This window comes from Saimiri boliviensis, chromosome 17 (assembly GCF_048565385.1).
Source record: "Saimiri boliviensis isolate mSaiBol1 chromosome 17, mSaiBol1.pri, whole genome shotgun sequence".
In the NCBI taxonomy this organism is placed as follows: Eukaryota; Metazoa; Chordata; class Mammalia; order Primates; family Cebidae; genus Saimiri; species Saimiri boliviensis.
The window spans coordinates 18,411,437-18,439,426 of NC_133465.1; the positions used below are offsets into that span (position 1 = coordinate 18,411,437).

The 27,990-nt window shown below is 59.1% G+C and overlaps 1 protein-coding gene across 4 annotated transcripts in view; it reads left to right on the forward strand.

Annotated features, from left to right (window-relative positions):
- RAI1 (retinoic acid induced 1) overlaps window positions 1–27,990 on the forward strand; it is a 129,138-nt gene that overhangs the window by 89,368 nt on the left and 11,780 nt on the right. For 2 of the 4 annotated variants that reach the window (XM_039476838.2, XM_074388293.1), the window contains one exon: window positions 22,342–27,934. In XM_039476838.2, coding sequence (XP_039332772.2) covers window positions 22,358–27,934 — 5,577 coding nt within the window. In that variant the 5' untranslated portion in view covers window positions 22,342–22,357. Of the gene's footprint in view, window positions 1–11,886; window positions 12,131–13,681; window positions 21,717–22,341; window positions 27,935–27,990 lie in introns of those variants that run through there. The other 2 variants (XM_074388292.1, XM_074388294.1) reach the window with 2 other exon arrangements.

A 27,990-nucleotide genomic window follows, 5' to 3' on the forward strand; every position in this document is an offset into this window, starting at 1 on the left:
ATCGCGACTTGGCCCAGGCTAGTGGAGGGGCTGGGGAGCCAGGCCCAAGGACGCAGGCGGCGCCAGCCCCGGCAATTTATGGGTACTCACACACCCTGCCATCTTCATTTTCCCCTTTGCCGCTGCCGTCATTAGCCAAGCACTAATGGGCTTAAATTTCACCTTAAACCATTCCCACTGTCCTCAGCAGATGACAAACACCCTGCTCTCCCCGGCTGCAAAGCCGCTGGGCGGCCTCCACGCGCCCTCCCTCTGCCGTGTCCTCTGGCCCTCACTAAGGAGGCTCCTGAGGACCCAGGGCCGGGGATACGCATAGGTTGGGGGAAGCCCTTCGGGTCTCTGGGAGCCCAAGGGAGGGCAGGGCTCAGGAAAGGGGGCTTCAGGGGGAGCTTTAGAGACCCTGGGATGGTAATGGATAGAGAGACAGGAGCCCGGGGTCCAGGGACACCCCATGGTTTGGCCATGGCAGGGCCATGCCCCTGAGTTTCCCAGCCCAGATGTCATGAAGAAAGGCCACAAAGGAGACCCTGGGGGCCCTGGGAGCTACCCATCATGATTTTAAAAGCCTTAGGGGGCCAGGCGCAGTGGCTCACACCTGTAATCCCAGCACTTTGGGAGGCCAAGGCAAGCGGATCACAAGGTCAAGAGATCAAGACCATCCTGGCCTACATGGTGAAACCCTGTCTCTACTAAAAATACGAAAATTAGCTGGGCGTGATGGCGTGTGCCTGTGATCCCAGCTACTCGGGGGAATGAGGCAGGAGAGTCACTTGAACCCAGGAGGCGGAGGTTGCAGTGAGCCGAGATCACTGTACTCCAGCCTGGACAACAGAGCAAGATTCTGTCTCAAAAAAAAAAAAAAAAAAAAAAAAAAAAAAAAAGCCTTATTTTGCTTAGGCTAACAAAAATAGCAGTGGCTTTGCTTGGGGCTGGAATTCCATCCATCCACTAAATTCATTCACTCATTCATTCAACATCTGTGGCCCACCAGCCCCTGGCCTGAGCATGTCCGTGAAAGGCGCACTCAGCTGATCATTCCCACGAGAGGGAACAAGTGGGTGATCTCTAAATGCAGTTTGTTTGGGAGACAAAATCCTTTAGCAGTGGCTCTGAGGGTAGAAGGGGAAGTGACCGAGGGGCTCTGGAGGCTGTGGGGACAGAGGGTGTGTCAACCTGGGTACATCCAGTCCATGAAGGGGGTGTTTGCCCAAAGAGGAGGAGACAAGAATAGAGACAGAGCTACGGCAGAAACGCAGGCGCTGCGGGGGGCTCCCTGCTCATGTGCGCGCACAGCCACGGCCACGTCTACTGCCTTTGTTTCCCAGCAAGGGGCAGGTGCCCGAGGAGCCGCTGGGGTTGATCCATCATCAAAGCCGGCCTGCCGGGGGCTGGTATGCAGTCATCCCTTTCCCACGGGAATCTCGCTCCCTTCCAAGCCCCCAGCACCAGCCTTTTATCCCTGTGCTGGGAGCCAGTACTCCCACTGACACCCAGACAGTGATGCCAAGGAGGCACTGCCGGAGGGAGGCCACCACCATATAGGCCTGGAATGTCACACTCTCTGTCCCCGCCGCCCCCCACCTGCAGTGAGCCTAGGGGAAAGAGCAGGCTGGCGCAGGTATGTGCTAGAGACGGAGGTGGTGCGTGGCTCTGAGTCGTCATGCTGTGTATCCCCCTGTCCCCTCTGCGCCTCAGACATGCGGTCTGTCACCTAAGGGTATTGACCCTGCCAGGCTCTGGGACGCTAAGAAGTGTAAGCCAGACTCAAGCGTAAGTGATATGTACAGGAGGTTGGGTGAGGCATCTTCTTGGTCCAGGAGGAAGGGAGTGTTAACTGGGGGTTAGGAGCATGGACTTTGGAGAAACCCCTTCTTCCCCACCAGTATCTGGAGTTGGCTGCTAAGTCCTGCCAATGCTGTGTTCCTGACATTTCTAGAATCTCACCCTGCCTTTCCAGCCCTCTGCCACCACTTTGGTCTGGCCCCATCATTGCTCTCTGGGGGACAGTCCCAGCTTCCTGCTCACTGGCCTCCTGGCCTCCCCTCTCACCTCCATTACCAATCCATCCTGTCTCGCCGCAGCCACTGCGGACTGCCCAACACACATGTGCGATGCTCAACTCCTGCTCACCCTCTGGGGCTCCCCATGGCCCTCGCCACAACGTCTGTGCTCTCCACTGTAGCCCAGAGGGCCCCACACCATGTGGACCCCGCCCGTCTCTCGTCCTGCCTCTTGCTTCCACTCCAGAGCCAGCCCACATTCTCACTGCCGTCTTTCACTCTCTCCTGCCTTCCAAGCGTTCCCTCTTTCCTTTGCTAACTCCGGCACATCCCCTGGGTCTCAGGTGAGGTGCCCTGGGAAGCACCTCTGCCCTCCTGTTCCCACCCAGGGGTGACTTAGGGTGCTCGCCCGTGCGCTGGCATTTTCTTGCCTTCTCCACGAGGCTCTGAGCCCACGGCTGTCTCTGGCTGCTCCATCTCTGGCACGTGTGTGGTATACAGTAGGCACTTAGTAAGTGCTTCTGAGATGGACAGATGGGTGTGTGCAAGGGTGGATGGGCAGACGGGTAGATGAGTATGTGTGCATGGATGCATGGGTAGAAAGAGGATAGGTTGGTGAGCGGATGGATGGATGGATGGGTGGGTGGGTGGTTGTGAGAGATACAGGTGAGTGAGTGAATGGGGACGGGTGGATGGATGGGTGTGCGTGCATGCATAGACAGAGGATAGACTGATGGATGGACAGGTGGGTGGGTGGCTGGATGGAGATGGGATGGGTGACTGGGTGAGTGGGTGGATGGGCAGTAATAGATGACTGGACTGTTGTGAGGGTAGATGGAGAGGCCAGGAAGTCTAGGAAGCGATCCCAGAAGCACCAGAAAATGGAGTTCTAAGCCTTTGGCTTTCCATGGGCCTCAACTTCTCTGTCTGTAAAATGGTCAGCTCAGCTCCTGTGTCCAGTGGGGAGGCTCAGGGCGAGCTGGAGAGAAGGTGGAGGCTTCAGCAGGCAGCAGGTCAGGTGCTCCACAGACCGTGCGTGGGACAGAACAAGGTTGCCTGGCGTCACTGCAGCCCAAGGGCCCCCTTCTTTGGGGGGACACCAATGCCCGTCTCCATATCTGCTTGCTCCCAGGATCCTTGCCCAGGTATCAGACTGGGAGCCAGACCAGTAGAGTTCAAGTCCAAATGTTGCTGCTCACCAGGAAATTTGCTTTGCCTCCCAGGCCTTAATTGTACATCTATAAAATGGGACTGCTGGTGCGTTCAAGTTCCTTGCGGTTTCTTGGGGGATTAAAACAATGTGATGGGGGAGGGGCGGGGAGAAACAAAAGCAATATGATAGGGAGATGGCACCTCTCCTGATGCCCAGCACACAGAGGGCAACAGGAAATACAGAGTTCAGAAGCTCAACGCCCGAGAGAGCAGCTCCTGCTGTGGTCCCTGCCACAGGGGCCGTCGTCCCCCCACCAGAGCTACCCCCGGAAACTGAGTGTGACGTTTCCAAACCTTATGCCAGATCCTGTAGCCATGTTATAACAGGCACATCATTAATAATCACATAATTATAAGGTCTATATTACTATTTTTTTTTTTTTGAGACAGAGTCCTGCTCTGTTGTTGCTCAGGCTGAAGTGCGGTAGAGTGATCTCAGCTCACTGCAACCTCCACCCCCTGGGTTCAAGTGATTCCCCAGCCTCAGCCTTCTGAGTAGCTGGGACTACAGGTGCGTGTCACCACGCCCGGCTAATTTTTTTGTATTTTAGTAGAGATGGGGTTTCACCATGTTGGCCAGGATGGTCTCGATCTCCTGACCTCAAGATCCGCCCGCCTTGGCCTCCCAAAGTGCTGGGATTATAGACATGAGCCACCATGCCCAGCCTAATTTTTTTTTTTTTCCTTTTCCTTTTTTTTTTTTTTTAAAGACACTGTTTCACCATATTGGTCAGGCTGGTCTTGAACTTCCAACCTCAGTTGATCTGCCCGCCTTGGCCTCCAAAGTGATTGGATTACAGGCATGAGCCACCACACCCTGCCCTGCCTGGCCTACTTTTTTATATTTTTGGTAGAGATGGGGTTTCATTATGTTGGCCAGGCTGGTCTCGAACTCCTGACCTCATGATGCACCCACCTAGGCCTCCCAAAGTACTGGGATTACAGGCATGAGCAATGGCACCCAGTTGTCTACATTATTTATAATTTGTATATTTATATATAATTTATTTAAAAGCTTATATAATCTATAATTTAAAATTACATCAGATAAACAATTACCTACTATAGTGCTTCTGCCACTTGCAAGCTGTGTGACTTTGGATAAGTGCCCTAACCTCTCTGTGCCTCTGCTGCCTCCTCTATGAGTTAAAAGGTGTAGACGTCTCAGAACAGGGCCCAGCACATGTCTGTTCTGTGTGGGAATGAGCCCCAAGGATGCTGATGACAAAGTCTTTCTCTGTCTGTTTGCTCATGGGTTCTTTGCTAAACCCCGCAAGCTGGGCATTTAATCACTATCCCTATTTTATGGGTGAGGAAGTGGAAGCTCAGCGAAGTGGAGTGACTCACCTGAGGTCACACAGTGAGTCAGCAGCAGGTATCAGGTCCTCCGTGTTCTTTCCAAAGAAAGAACCGGACCAGGCCGGAACACAGGGGCCTTTCTGAACCTTCCTTCCAGGGGCCTGGGACCACGGGGACCTCCGGCCAGTCAGCCAAGTCTGTCCCACCCAACGTGCCAGCCAGGGAACACAGCCAGCCAGACCCCGCTCTGGCCACTGCCCTGCCAGGTCCTGTGCCAGGACGGCGTGTCCGCCTACCCGGGCAGTGACCAGCTGCTCCTGAGGCTGTGGCCTGGAGCCAGGTTCCTGTCACTTCAAGGAGCTCTGCCTTCCCAGCCCCACCTCCACAGCCAGCAACGACCAGTCAGGGATTTTCCTGAACTTTCTCTCTGTTACAAAAAATTATATAAACATTTATCTTTTAAAAGTAACAGCTAACTGAATTGCGCCCTCCTCTGCCCGGCACTGGTCTGGCAGCTGCATGTACACTGCCTCTTGGCATCTGTGTGAGGTGCATACTCTTCTGCCTGTTTGCAGATAAGGAAACTGAGGCACAGGGAACTTGTCTGTCCAAGGCCCTACAGCAAGGCAGTGTCCGGGTGGGGGTGTGGAGCTGGACAGGGAGCCTCCCTACCAGTCAGGCCTTCAGGGCAGAGTCTTGGGGCCAAGAAGAGCCCCACCCAGCTTCTGTTTTTAAATTTTATAACATGTTGATTTGTTCAGATGATTGAAGGAAAGCATATTGCTTCCCACTGTGCCAGTGGGGAAGAATATAGAAATAGAATGAGAACATTGTAACACATGAAACCAGGAGTGCTTTGTATGCAGCAGATCTTCCACAATGTGGGGTTAGGGATTCCTGACCCCCACACTGAAAATTCATGTGTAACTTTTTTTTTTTTTTTTTTTTTTTTCAAGACAGGGTGTTGCTTTGCTCTGTTGCCTGGGCTGGAGTGCAGTGGCACAATTTCCACTCACGACAGCCTCAACCTCCTGGGCTCAGGTGATCCTCCCACCTCAGCCTCCCAAGTTGCTGAGACTACAGGCACATGTCACCATGCCCCGCTAATTTTTGTATTTTTTTGTAGAGATGGGGTCTCGTCATGTTGCCCAGGCTAGTCACAGACTCCTGGGCTCAATCATTCTGCCCGCCTGGGCCTCCGAAAGTGCTGGGATTATAGGTGTGAGCCACCACCCCTGGCCTCGTGTGTAACTTTTGACTCCCCTAAAACTTAACTGTTAAAAGCTACTGTTGACCAGAAGCCTGACCAATAACAGTTGATTAACACACAGTTTGTAAACATACACTTTGCGTGTTACATGTATTATTTACTGTAGTCTTACGCAATATAGTAAACTAGAGAAAAGAAAATGTTAAGAAAATCATAAGGAGGAGATAATCTAATTTATTGACTAGTCAGGAAGTAGAAGCGGATCATATGAAGGTCATCCTCCCCGCCACCTTCACTTTAAGTAGACTGGGGCCAGGAGCAAGAAGCGGTGGGGGGGTCTCATCGTCTTGGGGGGTGGAGAGGGAGGCAGAAGAGGCAGACATACTCTAGGTAACCTTTTGAAAAAACCACGCTGGGATCTTGCCTCAGTTATTCTGATGCTGGGCATGCTAATCACTTCGAATTTTCATTGAGTCTGAGAAAAAAAATCCATATATAAGTAGACCGTGTTGAAGGGTCAGCCATACGTGGCGCTGGCAGCAGCAGGTCCGCACACAGCTTAGTGCTTGAGCCAGTCCTGGCTGCTGTGTCCCCCAAAGCTGTGTGCCCCCCGAGGACACGGCCTGTACAGGGATTCAGCTTTGGTCCTCCTTCCCCGCTTGGGGGCTGTTCCCTCATCAGTAAAACGGGAGGCTGATCCTTATCTTGCGCATCCCAGGAAGCAGGGTTGCTGACTCCTCTGGGGAGCTGGGACTTGTCCCATCCAACTGAGGAGGAATCTGGGGTCGACCCACCAGCCTAGAGTCAAACAACTGGAAAGCAGCAGTGCCAGATTTGAGCCTGAAACCAGGCTCTTTCTTTATAGTCACCTTGCTTAGCCCAAAAGGCAGATATTTATTCACATGTTGTTAAATCTTTTAGGAGCTGTCACATGCTCATGGCAGAAAAAAACCAAATACAACTTCCTTTTTTATACAAATGTTTCGCACTTTTTTTTTTTTTTTTTTTTTTTTTTGAGACAGTCTTACTCTGTCACCCAGGCTGGAGTGCAGTGGCGCCATCTCAGCTCATTGCAGCTTCCACCTCCCGAGTTTGAGCGATTCTTGTGCCTCAGCCTCCCGAGTAGCTGGGATTACAGGTATGTGTCACCACGCCTGGCTAATTTTTGCAATTTTAGTACAGATGGAGTTTCACCATGTTGGCCATCCTGGCCTCAAGTGATCATCCCGCCTCAGCCTCCCAAAGTACAGGGATCACAGGCATGCACCACCGTGACCGGCTCACACTGTCTTTTTTTTTTTTTTTTTTTTTTTCCAGAGAGGATCTTGCTTTGTCACCCAGGTTATGCAGTCCAGCTCATTGTGGCCTGACTTCCTGGGCTCAAGCAATCCTCCTACCTCAGCTTCCCAAGTAGCTGGGATCACAGGCAAGCACCACTCACCTGCCTAATTTATTTTTCTTTCTTGTAGAGATGGGATCTTCCCATGTTACCTGGGCTGGTCTCAAACTCCTGTGCTCAGGCGATCCTGCTGCCTCAGCCTCCTAAAGTGCTGGCATTACAGGGATGCGCCACTGCCCCTGGCCCTGTACACATTTTGTGCACTGCACTTTTTTTCACCAACTTGAAGCTTGCTCCGATTATGTGGCGCTTCCATACTCTCCTTGGTACTCAGCTGGTAGAACCTCCCAGATGTAGCTCCCTCATCCCCCATGGATGGACAGTTAGGGGATCTCCAGTGTTTTGCTGCTGCAAAGGACACGGCAAGTGATAGCCTTGTGCAGATGACTCTGGGCCCAGGTCAGAGGGCACATGTAATTTGCATTTGGGTCCATACTGCTAGAAAGCTCTCCAAAGAGGTGGTACTGGTTTACCCTACCATCCCCAACTAGATTGGGCACCTCTTTCCCCATGCCCTCACCAGCCAGGCAGATGCTCTGTGCCAAGAAAACCAAACAGCTGCTTCCCTTACAAATACTCACGGGCCTGGCCATGTGTGGGGGCCTGAGTCCAGCCCTGTACCTGTGAGCAATATAGCATGACCTGAGGCAATAGGCTTCACCCCTGTGGGCCTCTGTTTCCTCGTCTATTAAATAGTGGTGATTGAATTGTGGTGAGCAATCTGTGGATGCAAATACCTAGGACAGTGCCTGGAAATGGCAGTACCAGGTGAGGAGTGGCTGTTCTTGAATCTGCATGAGTCTTGTACCCCATGACTGATGGGGGCCCAGCCCCTAGGATGGATGTTCAGGCCTCAGACCTGTGTTTTGGGAAGGGAAGAGCAATGTGGGGTGGGATTAGCTTATCCCAGCTTCCTGTTGTGCTGGTGGGGAAACTGAGGCTGAGAGGCCTTGAAGTGATTGCCAGCTCAGCAGCATGAAACTGCTCTGTATCCATGCATTGCTGCCAGGAACAAGTGCTGAATGGAGAGTCTGGAGGGTTGCTCAGGCCACTGCAGGGCCCGAGGTCTGAGACGGAGGGCTTGGGGACACTGAGTCAGAGCCTTGTCCTGAAGTCCTGGAGGGCCCTCCTTGGACAGACCAGAACTTGTATTCTCTCTCTGAGCCCAGCCTCAGCAGAACCGAGAGTCTTCCAGAGCTGAGATCTTGGCCACACCAGCTGCAGTCACAGACCTGCCACACTGGCCTGACCTGGGAGTCCCTTACAACTGCAGAACCCCAGGCCCACGTGAACCGCTGCGTCAGAATCTGCTCACCAAGATGTACATGTTAATGTTTGAGGCACACTGAGGCCCAGCCAGGATGATACCCTCCCTGCCTGGAGGTACAGGCCGCTGCTCTGTGGGCAGACCTCAACCCTAACCCTCAGCCACAGAATGTCCTCCCCAGCTGTGTCGCAGACACACATACCTCCCTGGAAGGCACAAAAAGTCTAAGACTTGACCTGGCTCCCCTTGAACTGGTGGCCCTGGAAGTTGCTACCCTTTATGGAGCCTCTGCCAGCTACCAAGCACATTATCCCATTTAGTCTCACAGCAGCCCTGGAAGTTTACTGTTTAGAGAATCTTGCAGCTTGGGCACACGAAGCACAGAGAGGGTAAGTAAATTGCCCAAGGTCGCCCAGCATATAGGTATGCAGGAGCTGGGATTTGAATCCAGAGCTGTCCCCAGCACCAGAGTCCAGCCATTTACAGTCACGGTGGGCATGGGGGCAGATGGTGGCTCCTCTCACCCTCCAGTCAGCCCCAGCCCCTGAGTCCTCACAGTTGGTTGGCCTGGCCATCGTGAATCTGACCTCTCAAGAGCCTCCCTTTCCGGAGCAGAGGCCTGCGATTCTCCATGGAGAGCCAGCCAAGAGGGATTCTCCTATAACTTTCCAGAACACAGCAGTTCTGGGGTCAGGCCAAGCTAGCTATGTACAGCTGGAAGAGGCTCTCTCCCCCAGATGCTGAGTGCCTGGAAGCCAAGAGGGAGGGAGTTCTGGAAGGGTCTGGAGCAGCTGGAGGTGAGGCCTGAGGGGGCTGGGGCGGGGCCTGGGAGGAGGGGCCAGCACAGAGTATTCTGAACCGCAGAAAGTATTCTTTTCATCCTGGGAGAAAAACAAGGGTTTTGATCCAAACAGCCGGACCCGAGGCCCAGACAGTTGTCCTCACCTGGTTTTTACTCTTAAACATGTTCGCATTTCATGGCTGTTCAGAAGAGAAAGAAGCCGGCCAGTTGTGCATTCAGACACAAGACAACACAGCAGCCGAAAACCAAAGGCAAAAATATTTTCCATCCTGAGGAAAGCCTCCCAGGCGGCCCCAGGCCTGCCTCTGGTGCAGTGGCTGGCTGGTGGCTAGCTCTCCCTGAAGGCTGGTGCTTCTGGTTAGCAGGCTGCGTGTCTCGGGGGCTGGCCAGGATCCACCCCCACCCAGGGAGAGCTGGGGGCCGTGGGCCGGCCATCCAAGGCCCGCAGGAAATGGAAGCTCCCTTCCTGGCATGAGGGCAGCAGGGCCACCGGGGAGGCCAGGACAGCATGGCCCCACAGTTCCCTGTCTTGAGACCCCAGCCCTTGATTTCAAAACAGGAGCTGTTAGTCTGTCGTTGGGAAGGGGGATATAACTGCGCAAAGCTCTTAGGCCCTGGGTGAATTTCATTTTTTCAGCATAACAGTAGCTCCACACAGTTGAAGAGTGTGGCACATGGCCACACGGGGTTTGTATTTGGTCTACAGCTGAACAAGAGCCATGCGGATTTAGGCCTCATTACCATAATTCTGCAGCCCCAGGAGGCAAAGTCTCACAAGGAAACCCTTCATAGGTAGCCTGGCCGAGTGCAGAGCGGGGAGTTGGTGATGGTAGGCCATGGGACTTCTCTCTAGTCCCCTCCCCACCCTTTTTTTTTTTTTTTTTTTTTTTTTTTTTTTTTTTTGAGACAGAGTTTCACTCTTGTACCCAGGCTGGAGTGCGGGGCCTCGATCTCACCTCACTGCAACCTCCGCCTCCCAGGTTTAAGCAACTCTCCTGCCTCAGCCTCGAGGGTAGCTGGAATTACAGGCGTGCACCACCCCGTCCGGCTAACTTTTGTATTTTTAGTACAGACGGGGTTTCACCATGTTGGTCAGGCTGGTCTCAAACTCCTGACCTCAAGTGATCCACCCCTCTTGGCTTCCCAAAGTGCTAGGATTACAGGCGTGAACCACCTCGCCCGGCCACCCCCCCTTTTTTCTCCCAAGAAAACCAGTTTTCTGAAATTTTCAGAGGAAACCAGGACCTCCTCACCCATGTCTGGCACCCCTGGGTGCCTGTATTCACAAAAGCCCCACAGGCCTCTCCCTGAGGCCCAGACCGATCCCACCCACAGGGCCCAGGACAGGGAGACCAGGAAGGGCCCCTTCCTTTCTCTGGAGCTCAGTTTCCATGTCTGTGAAATGACAGGTGATGTCACCTCCCAGAAGGGTAATTTGAGAGAAGTAAAGTCTATTCGAGGCACCCTGGGCACAGGAGGGGCCAGAGAGCATGAGCCTTTGAGGGTGCTGCAGTTACAGCAGACCTCCAGATCTGAGGGAAGCTCAAGCCCAGTGTCCAGCTGGCTGGGGAGAAGCCCCTTGAGAGCCCCCACTCTGGAGTGCTAGGCTCTGCGTTTGCTTAGGAGGCCCTGTCCCTGTCTCTCCCCTTCTGGGCCAGCCTTGCCTCCTTGGGTCCGCTGCTGTATTCCACAGGCATTCTCACCCCTTCCCCTCCCAGGAGCTCAGAACCTGCCAGGCTTCTTACCTCTGCAGGAATCTCCACACCGCCCCCCCCACCCCCCCACCAGAGGCTGCCCTCTTGGGGTAGGGGCCCAGCCCTTGAGGCCTGTCTCCTCCAGCCCAGCTAAGCCACAGAGAGAACTCCATCTCAGGTTCCCAAATAGGCGGTGTTCTTCCTCATCACCAAACTAGGCAGCTCCTGGCGGCTGGAAGGCCCTGCTCCTTTCTTCTCGGCCCACCACTTCCTCCAGCCTTCCCTTCTCCGTGCTGCAGCGGCGAGTCTTAAGGAGGGAGGTGATCCAGGGGCCCTATGCTGTGGGTCTCCAGGATTGGGCACCAAACAGTCTGGAAAATGTCAAGTGAGGGAGGGATCCAGTCAAAGCCCCAGGGGGGCCTCTGAACTAAGCCAGCTCCTCTGCTGCTCCCCACCTCTGTGGGGAAGGACAGGCTGGGGTTTGGCTGGGTGGCCTTTTGGAGAGCAGGGTAATGGGAGCAGACTTGAACTTCCTGCGGCCTCATTCCCTGGCTGGGGGCGGAGGGTAGTCGGAGCTGCTGGCCTGGGGCGCTGGGCCGCAGGGGAAGGGGCTGGGAGGGAGGGTTCTGGGTGAGTCTAAGGGAGGGTGAGCCTGAAAAGAAGACGGCGGCACTAAACTGCCTTCGGGGAGTCCCCACTGCGCGCCCCTGGCACTTTCCCAGCCCCCTGGCGCGGTCGCAGGCACGGGTGGGGTCTGCCTCAAAGTTGTTGGTTCGGCCAGCCCACTGCTGTTTAAATGGTGTGTTTGTTTGGAGTGGCTTAGGGAGGGAACTGGAAATGGGGGGCGGGCAGCGCCCCACTTGGCGCCACCGCTGCCGGAAGGTCCGCGTGTTAGAAGCCCCAGCTTCGTAAATGACTGAAGAAGGGTGGGTGGGCGTTGAGGAGGGAAGACCGAAAACCAACGTGGGGCTCGGGGGCCCGGGCCGGCCGCCCCCTTTTTGCGGGGGTAGAGCAGGAGCCGCGCCTCTCGCAGCCACTCTGCGCGCGGGGTGGGAGGGAGAGAGGGAGGCGAGGGGACGACAGCGCCGGGCTCCCCGCCCCCATCCCACCCGGTTCCAATATTTCGCAGAAAGGCACGCGGCTCCTAATCGGTCCTTTCCAGGCTGAGATTTAGCCGCGCGATGCTCGCGCAGGGGCGGGGGCCGCGGGCCGGGGGAGGCGCTCAGAGTCCGGAGCCGCCGAGCGAGGTGAGGAGCCCGCGTCCTCGGCTGGTGGAGCGGGCGGGCGGGCGCGCAAACCCGAGAGGCAGATATAGAAAGGGGGGCAGGTTAAAAATAACCCTCTCCGGCTGGGAAGCTCGCGCGCGCTCTCTCGCCTCGTTCGGTGCCAGAGGACTCCAGGGGAGGTGGCGTTGGGGAGGGCAGAGCGGGATTCCCCCTCCTCCGCCGGGCGGGGTGCCCGCCTGCGCGCCGCGGTTGCACGTGTGTGGGGCCGCGCGCCCTGGCCCCCACTGCACCCGGTCCGTGGGTGCCCCCTCCCCAGGACCTGGCGCATCTGGCAGTGGCCCCCCCGCCCGCAGCCTTGCGCGGCTGGAGGGAAGCGCTCCATTATTCATTATTTACGAGCGTTAATAGGTTTGAGCCACGGGGGCGGAGGGGGGGCGGCGAGGACGCAGTGGGGACCCGAGCATTAGGGGAAGGGGTGGAGGGGGCGGGGAAGAGAAGGGGAAGGAGTGGGGAGGAAGGGGGATGGGCGGGGGGCGGGGCTGCGGCGCGGCCCGGAGGAAGAGGTCTCGGCCTGGCCCCACGGACCGGGCGCATTTCTCCGCCAGGTTCCTCCACATTCCCGGGCGTCAGAGCCGCTCAGGGCACCAGGAGAAAAGCGCGGGCCTTAGATTTTGCTGTCGGCCTCCTGTCCTTCGCGTCCTCGCCCTTTCCGAGGCGCGGGGAGGGGGCTGCGGGCCGTAGCCCCGCCCTGCGCGCCCCTCGCCGCCGCCGCCGCCGCCGCGTCCCCGCCGCAGCCCCGGCCTCATTTATCATCATCTTTGGTCAAGTGGAGTGTGCAAGGAACAGCTGCTTCACTCGGCTGACTTCCGAGGGCGGCTACGGAGAGAATCAGGGAGATGAATGATGGGGGCTGGGGGGGGGCCGCAGCCCCCCGGGGTCCCCGCGCTGGCGGAGGGAGGCGGGGAGCGTCCAGGTCGCCTCCGCCTCAAGGCGAGTGCAGCGCCCCCTTCCTCTCTCCTGGCGCCTGCTGCGACCGGGGACCGGGGACGGGGAACGGGGCCCGCCCCAGGAGGGGACTGGGCGCGGGGGGGCGCCCTTCGCCGGCGGAGAACTGGCGGGTGCGCTGCTGGCGGAGCCCGAGGTCGCCGTGACCTTGCTGGGGTCAGCGGGCTGGGCTGCGGAGGCGGCGGCGCGGCGTCTTTGGTGGCGCTTTCCGGATTGGCGCAGAGGCCGGGAAACAAGGCGGGGGCGGGCGGGGGAACACAAATAGAAGGTGAAATTTTACCTGCCCCTGAGGGAGTCCTGCGGATTTTCTCCGGCAGCAGCAGGCGCTCTGCCTTTGTCTTACACGGCTGAAACATCTGTTGCAGAGGGGCGGCGAGGCCGCAACAACCCCCACACACCCTGCGCGGCTCCCCGTCCCCCTCGGCCCCAGCCGGGCTGCAGGACTCCCGGCGCCGCGTTAACCCTGCGCGCGCTGGGGCGCGCGCCCGGCACCCACTGCCGCACTCCGCGCCTCGCGTGGGGCTCCTCGCCCCCGCCCCGCATAGGGCCCTGGCGGGGGCGCCCGGAGGCGTCGGCGGGGGGCGGGGGCGGAAAGGGTTAATGGCCTAGTCGCAGACCCTAATTGTCAGAGCCGGCCCCGCTTCGTTTCAATTACCCTAAGTAGAGACTGAATGCGCAATTAACGAAGTCAGCTTGCCAACTGGAAAGCCGGCCCCGCTTTCACGTTGAGCAGAATACTCCACCAGCTGACTTGGACGAAGCAATTTCCTCCTCTCTCTCCCCTTTTTTCTCTCCCTCTCTCTTCCAACCCCCCTGCCTCTTTTTCTCTCTCCTTAATAATAAAATTATACCAAGCAGTTTGCGGTGTGGCAGGCGGCCAGAAAAGCGTTTCTTTAAACGCCGCCGTCTCACAATTAGGCAGCAAGAGGATTTGACACGCCGTGGCGGCCTGACAGGCGGCTTCCTCCCCTGGGGACTGGGGGGAGGGAGGGGGCTCCAATTCCCGGCTCCCCCAGGTGGAACCGGGGCTGGGAGGGGCTGGACGGCTGTGCCTCCCCGGCTGTCAGGATGGCTGCAGCGAGGGGGTGTCGAAGGCAGGGAAGCGAGGGGCGGTTCCGCCTAGGCTGGGGAAGGCGCAAGGCAGCGGCACATTCCACGACTCCTCGGGGAAGCTGGAGTATCCAGGGGGGAGACCTTGTTCCCCTTTCTGTTTGACAGACAGGCACTCCACGGCACAGAGCTGTGGAGGGATCTCAGCCCGCTGGGCGTCCTGCACAAGTCACTGGCCCTCTCTGGGCTTCTTTCATTAATCAGTCGGCAAAATGAGGGGGAGGTTTGACCTAGAATGTGTTCTGCAAAAAGTGTCTTCTCGTGGCTCATTGCTCTTAGCAGCTGATCTTGTAGGCCAGGAGGGGGTGTAGGCGTACAAACAAGCAGGAGACTCCTATCCGGTTTGGGTGGCAGACCCATGGGCCTCAAGGCACACAGGAGGGTGGAGCGGCGGGGAGCCATGATGCAGGCAGCTAATGGATGGGGTGACTTTGCAGGATTGCCAGGGATTGGTGCCATGAGGACAGAGGACGTTGAGCACTGGCTGCAGCAGCCTGGCCACTTGAGCTCCGGGAAGGCCCAGAGAATTTGGCAGAGGTGGGAGGTGACTGCAGGGGACCCCACTTGCTCTTTGCAGCTCCCCAGCCCCACCCAGGCCGCTGCTTACATGGGGTGCCTTCGCCCCTCCTCACATAGTTAAGTCCCCCTTCTTCCAGCCTCCTCTGATACCTCCTCTCCCCACTCCCACGGCGCCTTGGGTGTCACTACATCTCAACACCACATGGCGGTTGTCCGTGTGCCTTTCTGCCTCTGGAGAGCGAGGGCCATGCTACTGTTTCGTGTGTGTCCCTGGCACCTAGCTTGGCCCACATCCAGACTGTAAGCTGAGCAGAAATATGCTCCACAAGTGAGCCAGTGCAGGCGCGGGGGCTCTGGAGGAGCGAGCACACACTTTCTCTCCTTCCTGATTGGCTGTTACTTGCATCCTGGCCTCCAGGCCCCTCATCCTCAAACCTCTCTCTGGGTATCTCATCCCTTCAGTCTGTGTTGGCTAAATGCACCCAACTAATAAAGCAAGTCACGTTGAGAGTTGAAAGAGCCCAGCACCCCTATCCCTCTCGTCTGTTTATTTATCCAAGCAATACTGAAGGGACAAGGCTGGGGCCAGTTTCTGGGCCTGGAGCTTAGGGTCAACAGAGGCAGTCCCTGTCCTCCGCATGCTACGTTCTAGTGAGAGAGGCACGTGTGAAACAGCTCATCGTACCATCAATTATGTAATTACCACAGTGATGAGAGCCACCAAGGAGCCTGGCCGGGGACCCAGGAGAGTGGGGGCGGGGCCTCTCCCCATGTCTGGTGTGGAATGTCACAGAGGTTCTCATCAGCTCTGGGAGCCTCTAGCCTTTGCAGCCCCCCTCCTCTCTGCACCTCCTTTCCAAGGTTGCTGGATGCCCCTCCTGCAGAGGTCTGCCCTGCCTCTCCCCCCACGCCCCCAGCCCCGGGCACTCACCTTTCTGCTCTCCTGCGTTGCCCTGCTGGTCTGTGCTGGTCCCAGAGCTTCTCCTGGGCCAGGGAGCACTGTTCTCCTGTACTGGTCGCCTGCTGTGTGCCCCATCGAGCCCACGCAGATAGATCCTGCTGCATTTCTGCGTGGGTTCTCTCAGCATTGACCCAGGGAGCTTGTGATCAAATACAGGCCACAGACAGGTTCTCTTGAACTCTAGACTATGAAATAAACAACTTTTTACTTGGTTGATAACATTGTCTTAATTGAGAGAGATCCCTTTTTATAAAATCCCGATTTCTGACTTTTTCAAGGGAAAGCTCAGAAGCTCTGGCACCCTGACCTCCCACTCCCCAGTGGCCACAGTCTGCTGGTGCTACTGTCCCCCCCACCCCACGTTATTTGGGAGCAGGATCGCCAGTTTGCCTTGGTACCCACCTACCCTGCCAAGCCTCTGGAAGATGTTCTTTGTCAAATGAATGAAGCACAGCGGTGGCCGCCTCTGACTCCGCTGCCTGGCCCACCCACGTGTACCCTGTGCCGCCACTCCACTGCTCCTGGGTATTTTCACAGGGTTACTGTGGCATGTTGTGCAGTATTCGTTCAATAAATATTTATTGTTCTGGACAATGGAGAATAGGCTGTGAACAAAACAGGCAGAAATCCCTGCTCTCGTGGAACTTTTGTTCTTAGGAGACTGGTAATAAAACAAGTCAGGTTGGATTACGACAGATCATCATGGGGGTGCGAGGGGTGCTGCTTCTAACAGTGGTTGGAGAAGGCTTCTTGAGAAGGTGAGGAGCCGAGACTAGGAGCCGGGGTGGAGAGCGGTGTAGGATCTGGGAGTGGCATCGCCAGAGGTAAAGCCTTGCCCAAGGTCACACAGCCAACAGTCAGACAAGCTCGCAGGCTGGGCACCTCTGTGTTTTCACTTCCGCAGGGAAGTAAGTCATGGACCCTCCGGGCACGTGGGGTAGAGAGGATAAGGCTGGGGCCAGAGAGTCCTGTGCCTCCTTTCAAAGCTGGCAGCCACACCAAGTCTATCTCATCCTCATCATGTGGCCTTGCACAAGGGCAGAAACTGCTAGGGCTTGGGGTAGGGAGAACGGAGCTGGCTGGGAGCACCTCTGTGAGTCCCATCTGACCCTTGTGCCAGGGTTTGAGCCAGCCCCTTGGTCTTGCTAGGCCTGGGACTGATTGTGTGTGATGGTATCAGCCTGGCCTGGTTGGGGAGGGACAGAGGCTGTGTCCCCCACAGGACCTGGACAGCTGCCTCCACCAGACCCTCGCCTGTTAACTATCTGCATCCCAGCAATCAACACCCCCTCTTTGTCTTTTCTTCATTTTGACAGAGACACAGAGAGGTGGTGATGCTTTTTGTTCAGTGGTGAATAAAGTGATATATAAAAAAAAAATTATTGTCCACAAGAGACTTATCAGTACAGAGCTGATAATAGGTGAGCTCCTTCCCGCAGCCTCCTCCGGGGGGGCCTTGGAATGCCCGCGGCTGCTGCGGAATCCCTTCCTGCTTCTCTCACCTCACAGTAGAGGTGGGACACCTGGCCATCTGCCCCTCACCCCTGGACTGTGGGGCCCAGATCTGCAGGCCCCTTGACGGCTGCATCCCAGGAACAGGCACCAAGGGTCGGTGGTGTAGGAGTGGAGGGCACAGCTTCAGAATTAGGGGACCTGGGTACTGGGCAGGGGCCTGGCTGTGCCGGGAAACAGCACGTGGGGCTGGGCCAGCAGGTGGGTGAGGTCCTGCATGGATTCCATTCAGGTAGCTCAGCGGGCCTCAGCAGTCCCCACCACTGGGTCTGTGGAGGAGATGGCACTGGGGGCTGTGAGCGGAGGCTTCTCCAACACCTGGAGAATCCAGACACCTTTGCTTGATGCACCCCGAAGAGCCCAGAGTCCCCAGCTACGCCAGGGCTCCCCCAACCTCCAAATGGGGCTGGCTGGGGCTGCCCTCCTACTTCTCACCCCGTCACTGGCTTCTTGGTATTTGGGACTCCAGACTCTACAGAGAGGGCATGTTGGTCACCCCATGGGATTCCTTCATGACATGAGGGCCATGAATGAGGAGCGGCAGGACAAATATCTAAGCATTGCCCACAGGGAGTGGTCTAGAGAGGCCATGCTTTGGAGGGGCTGCCTGGTCTTCTGAGATTCCTGATGTCCTAGGAGGGCCCTCCATCTACCCCAAGCATGCCTCCCAGTCCACGGACCCTAACCTGTCCCAGAGGCCTGTGAGCACGCGACCCTCTTGTCTTGTGGGCTCCTTGGAAACTCAACCCCTTCCTCCCATTCAAGCCAGGCCTGGGATATGGAATTGTGCCCATAGGATAGCAGTGACTCCGGCCAGCCATTCCTCATTTTCACCAAGTCTCCTGTATCGAGTTTTCATCACCCACAACAGATGGGGAGGCCCGAGGGGTTCCACCTTCCCCACGCCTCCCTGGGCTTTCCTCGGCTTCCTGAGTCCTGGTACGCTCCTCCTGAGGTTCCCAGGCCTTGAGTGGGTTGGGTTTTTTAATTTTTTTCTCGCAGCTACAAATGAGGAAACCAGATCATAAAGCCACCTTGGGTAAGTAGGTGGGATAGAACCAGGCCTCGGAGCTGCTGCTGGGGATCAGGAAGCCCCCAGCCCCGTTTCTCCCTCCCTCCCCACCTCCCTCTCTCAGGAAAAAGTTCCAGCCACTGCCTCTCAGCAGGGCTCCCTAGGAGCCACGGGAGACCTGCCCCACACCGCGCCCATTTCCCGACTCGGGGCTCAAGCCTGGGGTCCGAGGAGGCTTTAGGCCTAGTGACAGCTCCCCGAGGTGCCCAGGGGACAGTAGTTGCCTTGGTGACAGCGGGCAGCTGGTGACCATCATTGCCCATTAGTGGACCCACCTGAGGTGGGTCTGACGATTTAAAGATGAGGACAGAATAAAAATATAAGTGAGCCCCCAGCCTGGGGCTCAGGCGTCACAGGCTGCAGCTCAGCCCCTTGCCCACAGCAGCTGTGGCTTGAACCTACTCGAAAAGACCGTCCTCCAAAGTGGGACCTCTCAGCAGGGCTCAGGACAGGGGTGTCCACTGGGGGTCCAGTCACTGCCGCTGCTGTTAAGGGCACCTGCCAAGGCACTTCACTGTGGGTGGGCTCTTTGCTGGGGTCCTAAGCAGGGCACTCGTCCTGAAGCTCCCTTTTTTCTGTAAATAGGGAGGAGAGATTAATCAAAGCATTGCTGGAGAAGCCCCACAGAGTAGGTGTCTGCAGTCACCTGACTTCTGCCCCTGCAGCCCTATAGATTTCTGGACGGGAAGGGCTGGAGTATTTGCCTAAAAGAAGGGCTGTGCCCCCACTGTTTCATAGCTTGGAGTGGGGACTCGCATTGCTGTGTCGAGGAAATCCTGGTGCTCTGAGTGCTGTGTGGCCCCAGCTCCTGCTCCCGCTGTGCCTGGCCTGCCTCACTGTCCAGCGCTGGAAGACTAAGTTCCAGGAGCTGATTCTAAGGGTGAAGTGTTCCTGTATCTGGTGCTTAGAGGACGCACCAGATGCCATCCCTCCTGCCTTCTAGTTTCAGCAAGAACTTTGGAGATAAGGCCTGGACCAGGTGTCTGGGAGGAGAGGCAGGTGGGGCAGAAAGGGATGGGTGGGAGTGAGTGAGGACTCTCTGGGCAGTGTGGTTGAGCTGGACCATGAGGAGGAGCGAGCCCAGTGGGAAGGGGGGTGCCGTCGCCAGTCCCTGCCCACCACCCCTTCTCCCTCCAGCCCAAGCCACAGCCAAACCCACAGTGTGCCCAGTAGGCCACTTCCTCCCCGCCTCCAGGTTCAAAGGTCACCATCACTCTGCCAGGGATCTTTCTGCCCACTCCTCTTCTGAGGCCTGCCCAGCCCAGCCCTGCTGCCTGCCTCTCTCCCTGTGTCCTGACCTAGTGCTCATGAAAAGTAATCATAATCACAACAATTAATAACAACAGAGCCCACAGCAGGCCTGAGGCGGCCCTTAAAGAGGCAGACCCCTATTTTCTCCCAGCAGAGCTGGCAGTGGGACCTGGCTGGCCCTGAGAGGCAGCCTGTGCCTTTGTTCCCATCCTCCCTTTGCCTTGGGTTTTGGGGTGGTGTTGGGGTGAGCATTTTTGCCTGCGTTCTCCGTCAGCACTGGGCTCGTGTTTTAATTGAACTGTCTTTTCTTAGCAATAGATGCTTTCACGGCATCCAGCTGCTCGTGTGTATTGGGAAACCTGCCTGTAATACAGCTCTGCTAAATTAAAAGACGCAGCAGCTGGACGATTAAACAGGGAGGGAGGGGTGCAGACGGACAGGCAGGGAGGGGACACCAGTGAGAGCCCCCATCTCTGTCTCTGTCTGTCTCTCTTTAAATAATGTTTCTGGTAATGCATTTTGGAGAATGTGAAAAAAAATAAAAAATAAAGCCGTAGAAATGTTAATGATATCCACAGGACACTCAGCAGGAAATGAGAGTGATCTGGGACTAATAAAAGCCGAAATGTAATTTGTGCAGATATACGAGGCGCAGGCTTCAGAGTGGTCCTGGGTTTGCACATTCTGGGCTCATAAACATGCGCCTGGGGAGGGCAGGGAGCGGGCGCCGTGCCGTCGGCCTGGGCACAGGATCGCCTGGGCTGCCCTGTGGCGGTCTGGCCAGGGCAGGAGCGAGAGGCTGCCCACCTGGCAGGGAGCTGCCAGACCTGAACCAAGCGCCGTTCCCAGCTCCTCTGGGCTGGCGCGTCGCAGCAGGAACCTCCTGTAATGTTTTATCCAAGCCGCCAGGGGTAGGATTGAAGTGGGTCAGAAGGGCGGGCGTGAGGCTTGTTAGGGATGCCTGTGACAAATCCAGGGAGAGGAGGGGGAGCAGAGGCAAGCGGCTTTGATGAGCCAGTGGGCAGGGGCTTGCCTCTTGGGAAAGTGGCCGGCCCCCCACTGGCTGGGTTTCCTGCGTTCCCGGGCCAGGGCAGGAGAGGTGGTCCCAGCACTGGGGATGGGCTGGCTCCTGGGGTCCGTCCGGCTGCCCTGGGCTTACCCTGCTCTCGGGCACAAGGAGGCCCTCTGTCCCCTTCCCTGCATCCATCCCTAGACACTGAATGAGGAAGGCACCTGTGGTGGGGTCTGGGCGAAGGAAGAGGGGTGAACATAGCAGCCCCCCCACAGCTCTCCCCACGCCCCATATTTCTGCCTCTTTCCTGTTTCCCTCCCTGACTCTCTGTGCCTCTCCTTCTCTGTGTCCCTTCCTGACCCCTTTGGCAACCTGGAATCTTTGTAGCCGGAGGCAGGCCACCCCTTCCTTTTGGAGCCTTTGGGAACCAGCACTGGAAAGTCCCCTGTCCCCCTGGGGGCCTGGGCCACACAGGCCAAGCTGGGCCCCCTTCTTCCTGCCTCCCGGCCAGCGTGGTTCTGGGTAAATCCCAAGCCTTCTGGGACTCGGCCAATGGCCAGACCCTCCGTGCACTTCCTCCAAAACCTGGGCCATTTTCCTTCTTTCTTCCGTCCCTCTTTTAGGGGTCTTCTAGGGTGGCCAGGCCAGCGAGTCAGCTGGGGGAAGCTTTACCCTGGACTCCAGGCCGGCAGACACTCTGCTCTGAAAGGCTCCCCCAACCCACCCCGGCTCCTTTCCTGACCCAGGATTCTGCTGTGGGGACAGGAGCAGGTTAGACCCCCGCCTGGGCCCTGGGCCCTAAAATCATAACCAGATGGGCTCGTGGCTGTTGCCTGCCCCAGCCCTCTCCTGCGGAGGTGGGGAGGGTCTGGCCAAGAGTGACAGGGCTGCATCCCCCAGTACGGGGGGTTGGGGGTGGTGAGCTGTGCCCTTCCGTGGCCGTGGGACTGCATCTCTAGCCCCATTAGTATGCACACCCTCACTCTGGGCCACGTAATCTGTTTATGCACCTATGATATCAAAAACGGGAGGCAGGTGCTGCTGTCTTTCGTTCCTGAGAGTCAGAGGAGGGGACGTTTTATGTCTACGGTGGCTTGGCAGCCCCTAATCGACGTCTGCTGGAAGGAACAGACAGATTCCAGATGGCGTGGCAGTGATCGAGGAGGTGTGTGTGCATGCGTGTGTGCGTGTGTATGAGCATACATATGTCTGTGCGTGCGTGCGCGTGTGCTCAGGCGGCCTCCCTGGGGCAGGGGCAAACCCTCCTCGGTCCCCAGCGTGGCTGGGTCACGCTTGAACATGGCCGAGCAGGGACTAGATTACAGGATCCAGCAGTCCCCGGGGGACAGGGGAGCGGGAATTGCTCTGCTAAATGCTTTTGAGCTGTCAGGAAGGGCTGGGAGTGGTGGGTGGGGAGCAGTGGGGAGGAGCTGGTGGAGGGGGCGGAGGGCGGTAGCTCCCCGGTGACCTGGCGCTGGGCAGCCGGTTTTGCCTCCTGCATCGGTGGCCATCCTTGGCAAGGCTCAGCTGCAGGCAGTGTGGGAGTGGGAATTACACAGCACACCTCCCTGACACAGAAGTTGTCAATATGTGCACAGCTGGTGGGGACGCTCAGGCGAAGGGGGGAATATTAAGAGCTACGCGGGGGAGCAGGCAGGGTGGGGAGGTGGGTAGGAGGGTGCTTTCTGAGGCAAAAGGAAGTGGTCCATCTGAATCACTCATCCCTCTGCCCCCTCCCTGCCCGTCCTTCCTCCCTCCCTCCCTCCCTCCTTCCCTTTTTCTTTTCACAGATAACCAGCCCGAGTCATGCAGTCTTTTCGAGAAAGGTGTGGTTTCCATGGCAAACAACAGAACTACCAGCAGACCTCGCAGGAAACATCACGCCTGGAGAATTACAGGCAGCCGAGTCAGGCCGGGCTAAGCTGCGACCGGCAGCGGCTGCTCGCCAAGGACTATTATAACCCGCAGCCTTACCCGAGCTACGAGGGTGGCACTGGCACGCCCTCTGGCACAGCGGCCGCGGTGGCTGCTGACAAGTACCACCGAGGCAGCAAGGCCCTGCCCACGCAGCAGGCCCTGCAGGGGAGGCCGGCTTTCGCCGGCTACAGCGCCCAGGACAGCAGCCCCTACCCAGGCCGCTATGCTGGCGAGGAGAACCTGCAGGCTTGGGGGGCCCCGCAGCCACCACCCCCACAGCCGCAGCCCCTGTCAGCGGGGGTGGGCAAGTATGATGAGAACTTAATGAAAAAGACGGCAGTGGCCCCCAGCAGGCAGTATGCAGAGCAGGGTGCCCAGGTGCCCTTTCGGACTCACTCCCTGCACGTCCAGCAGCCACCACTGCCCCAGCAGCCCCTGGCATACCCAAAGCTGCAAAGGCAGAAGCTGCAGAACGACATCGCTTCCCCTCTGCCCTTCCCCCAGGGCACCCACTTTCCCCAGCATTCCCAGTCCTTCCCCACCTCCTCCACCTACTCCTCCTCCGTCCAGGGCGGTGGGCAGGGGGCCCACTCCTATAAGAGCTGCACAGCGCCGAGTGCCCAGCCCCACGACAGGCCGCTGACCGCCAGCTCCAGCCTGGCCCCGGGGCAGCGGGTCCAGAATCTTCATGCCTACCAGTCGGGCCGCCTCAGCTATGACCACCAGCAGCAGCAGCAGCAGCAGCAGCAGCAGCAACAGCAGCAGCAGCAGCAAGCTCTTCAGAGCCGGCACCATGCCCAGGAAACCCTCCATTACCAAAACCTCGCCAAGTATCAGCACTACGGGCAGCAAGGCCAGGGCTACTGCCAGCCGGACGCAGCGGTCCGGACCCCGGAGCAGTACTACCAGACCTTCAGCCCCAGCTCCAGCCACTCGCCCGCCCGCTCCGTGGGCCGCTCCCCCTCCTACAGCTCCACTCCGTCGCCGCTGATGCCAAACCTGGAGAGCTTCCCCTACAGCCAGCAGCCGCTGAGCACAGGGGCCTTTCCCGCAGGGATCACAGACCACAGCCACTTCATGCCCCTGCTCAACCCCTCCCCGACGGATGCCACCAGCTCCGTGGACACGCAGGCCGGCAACGGCAAGCCGCTGCAGAAGGACAAGCTCCCCGAGAGCCTGCTGTCGGATCTCAGCCTGCAGAGCCTCACGGCGCTGACCTCACAGGTGGAGAACATTTCCAGCACCGTCCAGCAGCTGCTGCTCTCCAAGGCTGCCGTGCCGCAAAAGAAAGGCGTCAAGAACCTCGTGTCCAGGACCCCGGAGCAGCACAAAAGCCAGCACTGCAGCCCAGAAGGCAGTGGCTACTCGGCCGAGCCCGCGGGCACGCCGCTGTCGGAGCCGCTGAGCAGCACGCCGCAGTCCACGCACGCCGAGCCGCAGGAGGCCGACTACCTGAGCGGCTCCGAGGACCCACTGGAGCGCAGCTTCCTCTACTGCAGCCAGGCCCGCGGCAGCCCTGCCAGGGTCAACAGCAACTCGAAGGCCAAGCCGGAGTCCGTGTCCACCTGTTCTGTGACCTCTCCTGACGACATGTCCACCAAATCTGACGACTCCTTCCAGAGCCTGCACAGCAGCCTGCCGCTCGACAGCTTCTCCAAGTTCGTGGCGGGCGAGCGGGACTGTCCTCGGCTGCTGCTGAGCGCCCTGGCACAGGAGGACCTAGCCTCCGAGATCCTGGGGCTGCAGGAAGCCATCGGCGAGAAGGCCGACAAAGCTTGGGCCGAAGCGCCCAGCCTGGGCAAGGACAGCAGCAAGCCCCCCTTTTCGCTGGAGAACCACAGCACCTGCCTGGACTCTGTGGCCAAGGGTGCGTGGCCCCGGCCTGGGGAGCCGGAGGCCCTGCCCGACCCCTTGCAGCTGGACAAGGGTGGCACCACCAAGGACTTCAGCCCAGGGCTGTTCGAAGACCCTTCCGTGGCCTTCGCTACCCCTGATCCCAAAAAGACAACTGGTCCTCTCTCCTTTGGCACCAAGCCCACCCTCGGGGCTGCGGCTCCAGACCCTACCGCAGCAGCTTTTGACTGTTTCCCGGACACGACTGCTGCCAGCTCGGCAGACAGCGCTAACCCCTTTGCCTGGCCAGAGGAAAACCTGGGCGATGCTTGTCCCAGGTGGGGATTGCACCCCGGTGACCTCACCAAGGGCCTGGAGCAGGGTGGGAAAGCCTCGGATGGCGTCAGCAAAGGGGACGCCCGTGAGGCTTCGGCCTGCCTGGGCTTCCAGGAGGAGGAGCCCCCGGGGGAGAAGGTGGTCTCGTTGCCCGGGGACTTCAAGCAGGAGGAGGCGGGTGGGGTGAAGGAGGAGGCAGGCGGGCTGCTGCAGTGCCCCGAGGTGGGCAAGGCCGATCGGTGGCTGGAGGACAGCCGGCACTGCTGTTCCACCGCCGACTTCGGGGACCTCCCACTGCTGCCGCCCACCAGCAGGAAGGAGGACCTGGAGGCTGAGGAGGAGTACTCCTCCCTGTGTGAGCTCCTGGGCAGCCCCGAGCAGAGGCCTGGCATGCAGGACCCTCTGTCGCCCAAGGCCCCGCTCATCTGCACCAAGGAGGAGGTGGAGGAGGTGCTGGACTCCAAGGCCGGCTGGGGCTCCCCGTGCCACCTCTCAGGGGAGTCTGTCATCCTGCTGGGCCCCACCGTGGGCACCGAGTCAAAGGTCCAGAGCTGGTTTGAGTCTTCGCTGTCCCACATGAAGCCTGGTGAAGAGGGGCCCGACGGGGAGCGAGCTCCAGGGGATTCTGCCACCTCGGACACCTCCCTGGCCCAGAAGCCCAACAAGCCTGCTGTGCCTGAGGCGCCCATCGCGAAGAAAGAGCCTGTGCCACGGGGCAAAAGCTTACGGAGCCGGCGGGTGCACCGGGGGCTGCCCGAGGCCGAGGACTCCCCATGCAGGGCACCCGCGCTGCCCAAAGACCTCCTGCTCCCTGAATCCTGCACGGGGCCCCCGGCGGGTCAGATGGAAGGGGCTGGGGCCCCAGGCCGGGGGGCCTCGGAGGGGCTCCCCAGGATGTGTACTCGCTCTCTCACGGCCCTGAGTGAGCCCCGCACACCCGGGCCCCCAGGCCTGACCACCACCCCTGCACCCCCAGACAAACTGGCGGGCAAGCAGCGAGCCGCCTTCAAGTCGGGCAAGCGTGTGGGGAAGCCCTCACCCAAGGCCGCCTCCAGCCCCAGCAACCCGGCCGCCCTGCCCGTGGCCTCCGACAGCAGCCCCATGGGCTCCAAGACCAAGGAGACGGACTCACCCGGCACGCCTGGCAAGGACCAGCGCTCCATGATCCTCCGGTCACGCACCAAGACCCAGGAGATGTTCCACTCCAAGCGACGGAGGCCCTCCGAGGGCCGGCTCCCCAACTGCCGGGCCACCAAGAAACTCCTGGACAACAGCCACCTGCCTGCCACGTTCAAGGTCTCCGGCAGCCCTCAGAAGGAGGGCAGGGTGAGCCAGCGGGCCAGGGTCCCCAAGCCGGGTGCAGGCAGCAAGCTCTCTGACCGGCCCCTCCATGCGCTCAAAAGGAAGTCGGCCTTCATGGCGCCGGTGCCCACCAAGAAGCGGAACCTGGTCTTGCGGAGCCGCAGCAGCAGCAATGCCAGCGGCCATGGGGGAGACGGGAAGGAGGAGGGGCCCGAGGGCTCCCCGACCCTCTTCAAGAGGATGTCTTCTCCCAAGAAAGCCAAGCCCGCCAAGGGCAACGGCGAGCCCGCCACAAAGCCCCCGCCCCCCGAGGCCCCTGACGCCTGCCTCAAGCTCGCCTCTCGGGCCGCCTTCCAGGGGGCCATGAAGACCAAGGTGCTGCCGCCCCGGAAGGGCCGGGGCCTGAAGCTGGAAGCCATCGTGCAGAAGATCACGTCGCCCAGCCTCAAGAAGTTTGCGTGCAAAGCGCCGGGGCCCGCTCCCGGGAATCCTCTGAGCCCAGCCCTTCCGGAGAAGGACCGTGGGCTCAAGGGTGCTGGGGGCAGCCCGGTGGGGGTGGAAGAAGGCCTGATCACTATGGGCGCCGGGCAGAAGCTCCCAGCCGCTTCTGTCGCCGATCCGCTGTGCAGAAATCTGACCAACAGATCCTTAAAAGGCAAACTCATGAACAGTAAGAAACTGTCTTCGACTGACTGTTTCAAAACCGAGGCCTTCACGTCCCCGGAGGTCCTGCAACCCGGGGGGACTGCCCTGGCACCTAAGAAGAGAAGCCGGAAAGGCCGGGCAGGAGCCCTCGGGCTCTCCAAAGGCCCCCTGGAGAAGAGGCCCTATCTTGGCCCGGCTCTGCTCCTGACTCCCCGAGACAGGGCTGGCGGCACCCAGGGGGCCGTCGAGGACAACTCTGGCGGAGGAGGCAAGAAGCCAAAGATGGAGGAGCTGGGCCTGGCCTCCCAGCCCCCCGAGGGCAGGCCCTGCCAGCCCCAGACAAGGGCACAGAAACAGCCAGGCCATGCCAACTACAGCAGCTACTCCAAGCGGAAGCGCCTCACTCGGGGCCGGGCCAAGAACACCACCTCTTCACCCTGCAAGGGGCGAGCCAAGCGGCGGCGGCAGCAGCAGGTGCTGCCCCTGGATCCCGCAGAGCCTGAAATCCGTCTCAAGTACATTTCCTCGTGCAAGCGGCTGAGGTCAGACAGCCGGATCCCCGCCTTCTCACCCTTCGTGCGCGTGGAGAAGCGAGACGCGTTCACCACCATATGCACTGTTGTCAACGCCCCTGGAGATGCGCCCAAGCCCCACAGGAAGCCTCCCTCCTCTGCCTCCTCCTCCTCCTCCTCCTCCTCCTCGTTCTCCTTGGAGGCAGCCGGGGCCTCCCTGGCCACGCTCCCTGGAGGCTCCATCCTGCAGCCGCGGCCCTCCCTGCCCCTCTCCTCCACCATGCACCTGGGGCCCGTGGTTTCCAAGGCCCTGAGTACCTCTTGCCTTGTCTGCTGCCTCTGCCAAAACCCGGCCAACTTCCAGGATCTTGGTGACCTCTGTGGGCCCTACTACCCCGAGCACTGCCTCCCCAGAAAGAAGCCGAGACTCAAGGAGAAGCTGCGGCCGGAAAGCACCTGCGAGGAAGCCTCGCTGCCGCTCGAGAGAACACTCAAAGGCCCCGAGTGTGCAGCTGCCGCCGCTGCCGGGAAGCCCCCCAGGCCCGACGGCCCCGCCGACCTGGCCAAGCAGGGCCCGCTGCGCACCAGTGCCCGGGGCCTCTCCCGGAGGCTGCAGAGCTGCTACTGCTGTGATGGCCGGGAGGATGGGGGCGAGGAGGCAGCCCCAGCCGACAAGGGCCGAAGACACGAGTGCAGCAAGGAGGCCCCGGCAGAGCCCGGCGGGGAGGCCCAGGAGCACTGGGTGCACGAGGCCTGCGCCGTGTGGACCGGTGGCGTCTACCTGGTGGCCGGGAAGCTCTTTGGGCTGCAGGAGGCCATGAAGGTGGCCGTGGACATGGTAAGAAGCCAGCCCAGCCAGGGTGGGGAGCGTGGGGTTCCAGAGGACAGGCAGGC